The following is a 10,465-nucleotide window of genomic DNA, read 5'->3' as shown; positions in this document are numbered from 1 at the left end:
GAAATTAAAAACTTGAAGGCAACTTAGGCAATCTTACAGTAGGCAGTACTGGTCCCTTCCTCTTCTTTGCTCCCGCCAACACCCTTCAACATCCACCATCATGCCGCTTAAAATAAAGGCCGATGCAGGTCGACCGTTGGCCCCGGCCTTACGTTGTTTACGTAATTATTCTATTTATTTATTTTTCCCTTTAGCGTATTCCACTAAAGCGTGGAAATTCTCAACATTTGGACTAACAAAATATCGTTGCTTGTTTCCTTTTTTTTTTTAAGTGTGCGCGTTCAGGAGGAGGTGTAGAAGCAAAAGGTGTCGGTTGGTTTGACCACTCTGTTTTTGTCCGTTGCACTGCTGGTTTACCCTGGAATAGCTGGAGCCGGTTCACCGACGTATAGTACGCTAACGACCCGTAAAAGATTTAGGCTAGTCACTGTCATGGTCACTACCCGAACAGGAGCTTCTATTTAGAAGGCGAGGCCGGTTCCATCTTGATTTTTCTTTGTTAAGTTCATCGAGCGGCAGCGCTGAGAGATCGTTTAGCTCCAAAGGCCATTGCTGCCGACCGTCCGGAGGTATCTCTCCATCGTGGCCTCGTGCCGCGTCATATGTAGTACTCCTTCATGTTGTCCCTGACCGGGTTGTGGAGGTGGAGCTCGGCCCGGTAGGCCGTCTCCAGGCTGTGCCGGCGCTCCTTCTCCGCCGTGGTGGTGGCGCCGGCGGTGGCGCCGGCCTGCGCCCGATGCTGATGGTACAGGAAACGACCAAGCGCCGCCAGCACGCACAGAGCGATGAAGACCACCGCCGTCACCACACCTGAGGAAGAGGGAAACCAATGTTGGGGTCAGCTTAGTGTGTGTAAGTCCCTGAGGGAGGCTTCACAACATAACTTTGCTTCTATAGAACAATGTTAAATGTATTTTTGGTTACTTTGGATGACCAAAATGACACACCTCTAATATTAGTATACTGAGTATAATAGTATAATTAGTATACTAAAGTACTGCTTTGGTTAGGGTATTATTTCAATATACTTATTTTTAAGTATTACACTTACACATATTAATGATAAGCATACTAAAGCTGTACTTCAAATAAATACATGTAGTAAATAAGAAATACCAAAAAATTGATTTATGTAGAGCTATACTGTTAACACACTTAATATACAAAGAAATATACTTTAGTATGGAAAAATATACATTTTTTTCCACACACGTAAAGAAAACGTTACACGGACAGGTACGTACAAAACAAACACATAAATAAACATTTCCAGACGAGCACGCTGCACTTGATTTTATTTTATTTCACGGCTGAAAGAAACCCAATCGTACAAATAACTGCAATTACGGCCCACCCCTAATAAGTTCAACCACCCCACCTCAAATATTACAGAGTGACTAGGGAAGAATGAGCGAGAGCAAGGGCGAACGACAAATCCCAGACAGCCGGGGCTCATTCACACGGCAGCAAAAATAAATTAGCGGCAGACGACGGCGGGGGGGAAGACCAAACCTCCAATTACGGCCGAGCCATTGCGGGTATCATCGCTGCGCTGCTCCTTATCTTCCTTTGCCTTCTCCGCCTGATCTGGAGGAGAGAGAAAACAGGCAAATTCATTAACTCCCGGTAATGAGCGAACGGGCCTCTCGGCCGGGCAGATTGGTTGTTTTTCAACTGGGGGAGGTTTGCCGACGCCAGATAACGCAGTTTCTCACAACTGCCACAACAACGATGAACAAAAATCTGCATTACAGCGGGAGAGGGTATCATTTGATTCGCCGCCCGGTTGGAAAAAACTGTATGTTTACCTGCAAGGGAGTGCGAGGTGGTGGAGTCCGCCAGGGCCCTGCAGTTGGACTCTTCCAACTGACCACGGATGCTGACCAGCGAGCTGCCCCGGTTCAGCAGTGCCGCCTTCAGCGGAGCCATGTGGTTGAACTGCACCGAGGAGAGGCAGCCCACGAAGCCCTTGGACCCCGCCTGCAACACCTCATTGCTGAAGTGCTCCCTCCCTAGAAACAGACAGACAGATAAATAAGTTTACAACCTAAACTTAAAATGACATTGTTTAAAAACCTGTCAAATTGAGCACGGTTGCAAATCGGTTCCTTATGCTCATTAACGTTTGTGGAGTGGAACAAATCGTTTTTTTCTGGTTTGTATCGTTCTTCCGCACGGGCAATTTTGCCTGCATATGAATGACTGGTATACTAAAACAGTACATACATTAGTACATAAAGTAAATAAGAAGAACCACAAAAATACATTCCGAAAACACTCACAAAAAAGTACAAAAAGGTGGAATATGGCTGTCACACTTTATGTACTAAAAATATACAGTATTTTCCATCTGGAAACGACAACTTTTTTTTTCTCCACTTTTTTCCCCAAAACATTACACAGACCGGTCGGTGTGGCTCTTTCTTTTGTGTACAAAACAAACATTTCAAAATGAGCATGGTTCAGAAAAATCTGTTGAACTTGAGCATGTTTGGATGCACTTCACTTCGTTATGCTCATTACCGGGCGTGGAGTGCAAGGAGTTGCTTTGTTAAGCCTGTATGGTCTCGGTATGATTGTTCTCCTCCCTGAGCAACTTTTCCGTACAAAAAGAACCACCCTGTCAAATCCCGGATCTGATTCACTTCAACCATTAAGACCATTGTTTACAACGTCTAGCAATTTGAAGTCTTGATAGCAAAAACGGTTTATGAGTTAATGTTAATGTTCTGATATACATCTTATAAGTGTACTTACACTACACTACACAACATATTAACGACGTGTATACAAAAGCTGTACTTACAGTCAGTTCAAAAAATATATAAGAAATACCAAAAATACACTTTCTAGTTTTTGTTTTGCATACAAAACAATCAGTTCAAAATCGGCATGCAATTCTTTTTTTATTTATTTTTTTTATCTGTCATTCATTACCGGGTGTGGAGTGTAACGAGTCGTCTTTTTCCGGCTTGTATGGTTTAGAGAGCGATCATTCTCCTCAGCTACGCAACTTGTGCACGGAATCCCAGATCAGATTGATCTCCAACTCTCTTTGTTTCTTCCGCTGCATTAAAGAGGTCTCTATGGCAGCAGCAGCGGAGGGGAGATTAAAATAATCCATCCGCCACTATTGACGGTGAAGTCTTTTAATCTTTCAAGTAGTAATTATGGGGATTTGTTATTTTTGATTGGCAAATGGGAGCACGAGGAACCCCCAACGAAATTAAAAGCGGGTAGGAAGTGACCAACCCAGAACCTCCCGCCCCCTTAGAAGGAGTCTGGACGCCATTAACGGCCGATGACTCACGTTACCGTCACGTATGAAAAGCTCGAGAAATGGCAGTTTCACGCGACGCTGGACTTACCGGTGACTTTGCCCAAGGTCAAGGATCTGATTAAGATCAACTGTGCATCGGATGACAGGGTGTACTTTCGGTGGACGTCCTGGTCGATCTGGTTGAGTGGAAAGTAATCAAATAATAAGACGGTTACAAGAAATCCAAACCGCGAGGGCGGCGGCACGTTCCAATAACATTATGGATTCAGTATTATGTTCTTCTACGACAAAACGCTATCTGGCCCAAGACCGAGCTTTTTAAGTGCTTCAATTCCTGCACTTCCGCGCTAACTCCGCGGCTTGGGTGCATCGCTCGGCCCGTGATGGGAAATACAATAAAGGAGTGAGTGCTAGTTTTTGTAGCTGTGTTCTCATATCTTTGGGGAATCATTTTGATCTTTTGATATTTTTTTCCCCATCTGGCCAAGTCTGAATACCATAGGGTTCTCTGGCTCGAGGTTGCGATTGCCAGTAAATATTATATTTGTTGTTTATCATATTTACACACTACATTCAGAATGCACAAAGAAACTTGAAACAGGCAATGATGACACACGTGTTTCGTTTAACACTGTATAGCATGCATACTTTAGCGCTATGCCTTAGCGTTTCATCGTTTGACTAATCGAGAACTTAACCTTAGCTTAACCTTATAATTTGCATCGTCTATTTGGTTGCAATAAACTCCACGTGGAGATTATTCTAACTTAAACAGCTGTCGGACTTACCTCAGTACAGAAGCAAACAAACCAATACCTATATTATTATCATGATTAACGGCATTCTAAGAACTACGATCCTAGTTCCTGCAGTGTGGACACAAAAAAAGGGAGGATTCCTCCAAAAGGTCTTAGAACTACGAAAAAGGCTTCTGTGGTGCGAAAACGCCTCTTATATTATAGTTCCTGTATGACACAATGCCTATTTCTGATAGTTCTCGTAGGATGTGATGACTTTTTTTTTTATAGTTTTTGTACGATATGACATGATGACGATCGCGAAAGCGTCAATTCGTCAGTTCACACCGGGTCCGTCGTCATTCCGTCTACGACGCTCTATTGAAAGCAGCACTCTCCTGAAAGCAGCACCCTCCTGAAAGCAGCACCCTCCTGAAAGCAGCACCCTCCTGAAAGCAGCACCCTCCTGAAAGCAGCACCCTCCTGAAAGCAGCACTCTCCTGAAAGCAGCACTCTCCTGACTTTCGACTGAAAATACAAATTGTGGAATGTATCAACCTTCAACGGGTTAAAGTCAATCTTTGCTTTTGTTTTTCAGCCCTTTTGCTTTTCATTTCATTCCCGGTTTTGAGTCTGTTCATAAACGTAGCTGGATTAGTTCATGAGACTATATGAGCACTCATTGTTTACATGCGGCGTTTTCAACCGGAGCTCAGAGGCCACTAGGACCCCGAGACTACCCGAGCAGCCCGGCCAGGTGCCTGACTAAAATGATGCAAACACAAGTGAAATATAACGGGGAATCCGTTAAATAAAAATAAAATCTAAAAGTCCATCCCTGGGCGTAATATTTGCTTTCCTGCTGGAATGATATATTTCAATTACATAAGTGTGGTTTCATTTGTTGTAGTGAGAAAGTAATCCACATTAGGAGCGCACATCAGCGATTTTATATATATGGTTGGTGCATACCAGCCTTGGTAATTCAATATTTTCACTAAATACATCTGCTGAATAGCCTACATCTGCTGAATCTACGCTCCAGTTTACACTTTGTGCCCAAAAAAATAGAGCCGAGGCGTAAAGAAAAACGTGGGGGGTTGAGGAGCCGCGCGACCTGCTGCTTCCCAACACTGACGCTTCTGCTTGGTGTCACCTTCCATATTGATTAACATGGCAGCGTGTCTGAAGCGCTTCCTCGACAGTTTCGTAACGCTGATGTGTAGTTTCTGGCGTGGCCCGGTGCTACTGTATTTGTGCCCTTTCTAGCTCAGACTCTTGGTGTCGTAATGACTCGGCCCCTCACGGAGGTCACGAGCAGCGAGCGAATTAACAAGAACAAAAATCGCCATTGTTTATTACCTGGACAAAGACGTCCCTGCCCTCGCGGTGGATCCGGATCTGGTGGAGGCGGCCATTGGCCAGGCTGTGGTGGGTCACTCCGAGCACATCCGGTTCCCCGTCCGCCAGGAGATGATACCAGAGCTGCAGGCTTCCTGGACGAACCAAAGCAACGTAAGGAACAACCACTGAAGCAACCAACAACAACCCTTTAAAAAGTGCCTCTCCTTTTCTTGACTACCGTGTCTAGACTTGTGTACTTTGCGTTGCCGCGCGATGCCTCTCTCTTTGTTGACTGTCAATACCCCTGGAGAGACCAGACCACCTCGGAGACATTGATCGAGCAGAAAGCCGCAGACGGACTCCAGGCCTGTTCGATCAAAAAATGAGAACGGCATCCCTTCTGCCGTACTGTAGCTGTTGTACTGGCCTTGAGTTGAAATATTTCAGCTGTATCAAAACAGAGATAACTCACCTATTGACCGAGTTGTGCAATGTATTTTACATGTGAAAACATTGTAAAGACACACTCTTTGGCCTATTTTTCCCCGTATAAATAGACTGCTCAACCTAAACTCCCACAATTGCCTTTTTGAGAGGTATAAATATTTATCCGGGAGCTCTTTGCCCCCATACTGAATATGTCAATATGCACTCAATGTTCCTCCTACACACACACCCCGGCGAATCAGAGACAGAAAAAGCTTTGCATTATCAAGCAGAGGTGGGTCAATATTACAATTCCCACTCCGTCGGTGGAGAAGCTTTTGTGGCTTGTTTGCACCCGAGAGTCAGTCAGGAGGGATGTGTAACGAAAAAGGAAACAATACTGTGAGATTGAAAATCTCCAAAAATCGCCAAAAATAACCAGTGTGTCACTGATTATTGTTGTGCACACAATAGTGGCGATTGCACTGATTGAACTGCAGCAAGTCAAATTTTAGGTTAACTCTGGAGCCGATACAATAATAATAATAATAATAGGTAAATCGAGCACTTTGTAGAATAAATGGAAAAACAATAGACAATACATGCTGGTGAATGAGGGCATCACGCTGCTTTTGTGTCGTGAGGAAGTTATGGTAATTACCACCTCAAGCTTACCAACCCTAAACAGTATCCAAAGCCAAAACGTTTCACCGAACAGAAATGAAATAATAACTAAAATGCACACACACACACACACACACACACACACACACACACACACACACACACACGCACACACACAAGCATGCACATGCACGCACGCGCACGCGCACACACACACGCACACACACAAGCATGCATATGCACGCGCGCACGCGCACACACACACACACACACATACTGTATATATATACACATATGAGGACTGTAAAATGCTTAAAATAATTAATCATGATTAATCGTATGATATTTGGGTTGTTAATCGAGTAATTCCAATTTCTAAATTTACCCAAATTTGACCCAAAAGAAAGATTTTTCCTTTTAAAATGCAGTGTTGATTTATATTAACATATGAACTTATATACTTAGCTCGCTAGACTTATTGCAAACACACACATAACGCTTTACCACCGAGAGCTGTCAAGATATACGGAGGTGTAAATTACTATATGAAAAAGGAAAGGCTGGTACTTTTGTAAGAATTCAAGTATGTAACTAAACCGAGCCAGGAAATCGAAGCAGGCAGTTTGCACTAAAACCTCGGAGCCTCTATGTCATTTAACATCAGTGCCTTGAACCAAAAACTGCTGAGGGCTTAATGCATCAGCCACACACCGTCCGAACACTGACTCTGTGGCCAGAGGGCCATTCTAAGTGGGAGAGTACCGTTTCGGGCCAGGATGACGGCGATGTACTGGCGGCTGAAGGTGCTGACTGTCAGCAGCATGGCGGGGCTCTGCACGGTGAGGAAGCTAAAGGCCACGTTCTCCCTGGCCCGGCTGCTCTCCCTAGAAACGCTGGACGCCTGCGAGCTTCGGTTCTGCATCACCGAGAAGGGCTCCTGGAAGGTGTAGGTCACCGAGGACTCCCTGTCAAAGGACACAGACACCTCTGGAAAACACAAGAGGAGGAGACAGGCCAAGAGTTAGGATTGCATACATGGTCTGGTTCAGGCAATGGCTTGGCTGGGAAATAAATAAACTGATGGAAGATCGAAGTGGGTTAGAGGTTGTAAATTGGCAGCCAGAGGTGGAAGGAGTGCTAGAAACTCTTAAGTAAGTGTTAGTACTACTCAAGCACTCAATTATTGACTTATTTTGCCCTACATGTCATTGTTTCCTGTCATATATTTGTAACGTTGACAAGTTATTTTTTTAGGGTTAGGGTTATAGTGTATTTTTTTTACACTATAGTGCCGATTACACTTTTAACCATACTGCCGATACGTATAATATATAATAAGATATTATTATCTGATGATAATGATAACAAAAATTAGGGTCAAGCAAACCGATAACCAAACATTTTCTTTTATTTACAAAGCAGTGAATTCACTTAAAGCCATATGATTTGATTATTGAGAACAGAAACAGATAATAATCGAAATAAAAATATATTCAATGGCATTTTAACAATAAACAAGCCAGTATTGTTCACCTATTCCTTTGCAATGAGCCAGTTGCTTGGACAAACAAGCCTGCTTATATATATCAAATGAAGTATGTGTAGCCATGTGTAACATGAAGCCTTTCATATCCAAACATTTGTGATTCGATTGTTGGTTAAAAAAGTATCGTAGTCCGAGAGTTATTGCAATTTAAAAACTGTGTTGTGTCACTTTGTAGTGGGTCCCTTGCAACCCATTGAAACAGCGGCTCTCAGTGCTGATGCTGTCCTTAAAGCAGTGGCTCATTCCGGTTAAGCAAGCAGCCGCTCTCCCTTGTGAGTGATGGATGTAGAGGACAATATGTGTTGAATATCTGTAGAATCCAATCAAATTAATCTGCGGTTACAAAAGTAATGCATTACAGTAATAATATTACGAACAAAGTAGCACTAACAAAGTTATATAATGTGTTACAAGTCAACAAGTAATACAATTTCGGTAATAATATTACAGTATTATTATTATTATGCCCAGTTGGTCCTGGGACTTTACAGTATCTCATTATAAAGGCCGGGATCTCTATGTATATATGTATGTATGTATGTCCTTCGTTTATCTCAACAACCATTCGTCCGATCTACATCACACTAGGTGAATGAATTGCTGGGGACCTAAGGACGTGCGCTGTCAAATTTGGTGCAATTGTGACACGCAACGCGTGTAATATTAATACACTTTCAATAAAAAGTGAACAGCGAGCCAGCGGGGGGCGGGGCTTCAGGGCTCTGTGACTGAGTCACAAAGACTGTCCTTCCCTGGTGTAGGACTTTAACCGGCAATTTCATCTTCCACTGTGGAACACAGGACTGGACGTTGACATTTTGTTAAACTCTTTGGTTTCTCAGACATTCCAACATTTCCACAGAGCCCTGCCATAACCCTGCCATGCCGATGAACATTCCACAGGCGAACGCTCAGCCTTCATTCACACGAAGACAAGAACTTCCCGTTTCACAATCAAAAACACAAAACCATTATTGTTGTGTTGTGACTGGACCAAAAAAGTTGTTCATTTTCACATAAAGGTGCATGAAAAGCGCTACCTTCCTGCCGTTGGGGCGATACCAAACACATAACTTTCCGATCACATTTCGTTCCATTCCCCAGGCTAGTACTGGCTGGGTGCAGTCTTCCATGGTCACAGCACAGCTGGTATACGTAACGTTTGCCTACAAGTCGTCGTCATAAGAGTCAACCAAACACGATTGGATCCAGCCACCGGATTCATTTGGTTCTCAGCTGCGTTGCTATGGTCCGTTATGTCTGGTCTTCTGCCGCCACGACCGATATGTCTGCAACAAAGAAAGGCGGTCGAAGGCCAAACCCAGTCGCTCGTAGAGGTAGAGCCGGCAAACTTCTTTCGCCATTTCTGCGTCGCAACAAGTTCCCGTAGCACGGAGCTTTACACATCCGAGCCACCGCCCGCCACCTGCACGGGTGTATCTCACGACGACGCGCTTCAAATCATTTCGGAGGGTTTAATTCCTCCCCACCCAGCGAGACGTTCTCTGTATTTTCCAACAGCGCGAGAGAGGGAGGGAGGCACGGCGGGATCAAAGGGAGAGTCTATTGTATTCCATACGGGTGACATATCTGATAGGCCCCATAATAGAACTCTAGAAGAGTGTGAAAGTGAAAGCTTGATCCCCCCTTCCCACCCCCACCCCCGACAGACCAGAGGCTGTTGGAGCAGCCACAATCTGCCATCCCTCCCCAGCTCCCACTTTGATCACGTCCCTCATATCCAATCTATTTTCTTCTTCTTTTTTTGGGGGGAATATCACAGATCCTAACATCTTCCCTTTCGAGAGTCCGGCGAATGTCATCTTGAACTTCAATTCGCCTTTTGTGAGCCACGGCGCTTTCTACCCTACCGTGGTTTATCTATATGATTATACAATACAGTCGTAGTCTACTCTACTTTTTTTGTTGTTGTTGCAATGGATATAGCTTAAACTAGAATCCGTTGACTTAAATTCAGGAACAACGTGTAATCGAAACTGCAGTGAACACGCTCTTATTACAGTGGGAGCGTGGCTTTCAAATTGAATAAATGAACGGAGGGAGCGTGGACGCCATTGAATCTGGGACTGATCGGTACGACAGCTCGATATTACTTCAAATTCACAACGATGAAATTTAAACAATATTTTCAAATAATAATAAAATAATACTTTTAAAACAGGCAAATTCTGGGCCACAGCACTTGGGATGAAGGTAGGAGTGCTTTTACCCAACTCCTGTACCCTTAAAGTCTCCAACGCTGATTCAATACTCCCAGGCAACAAGAACAGAACAATAGTCTCTTGGCTTTCATCTGCGGCTGCAGAACCTGCACCTGAAGGTGACCGAAAAGATGTGGCTTCAGTTCCTTCTTTGTTAAAAATGGAAATATTGACATTTCTCAAACATGTCTCGCTGGGAGCCAATTATTTACGAGCAAGGCTACAGTATACGTCCTTCCCATTTGCCATCAGGGCTGCACTACAAATAGATATCCTGCTTCAATAT

The 10,465-nt window shown here is 43.9% G+C and overlaps 1 protein-coding gene across 1 annotated transcript in view; it reads right to left on the bottom strand.

Moving 5' to 3' along the window:
* Nucleotides 1–598: 598 nt before the first annotated feature.
* Nucleotides 599–10,465, bottom strand: part of LOC307244375 (contactin-associated protein-like 5) — a gene marked incomplete at both ends in the record, with an annotated part of 122,216 nt that continues 112,349 nt past the window's right edge. The window contains 6 exons of the mRNA XM_080019524.1: nt 599–810; nt 1,513–1,587; nt 1,809–2,012; nt 3,369–3,456; nt 5,380–5,513; nt 7,174–7,398. Of these exons, the coding sequence (XP_079875650.1) occupies nt 599–810; nt 1,513–1,587; nt 1,809–2,012; nt 3,369–3,456; nt 5,380–5,513; nt 7,174–7,398 (938 nt within the window). The remainder of the gene's footprint in view (nt 811–1,512; nt 1,588–1,808; nt 2,013–3,368; nt 3,457–5,379; nt 5,514–7,173; nt 7,399–10,465) is intronic.

This window comes from Zeus faber, assembly GCF_960531495.2.
Source record: "Zeus faber genome assembly, chromosome: 18".
Taxonomy (NCBI): domain Eukaryota; kingdom Metazoa; phylum Chordata; class Actinopteri; order Zeiformes; family Zeidae; genus Zeus; species Zeus faber.
This window is presented reverse-complemented; position numbering and strand designations above follow the sequence as displayed.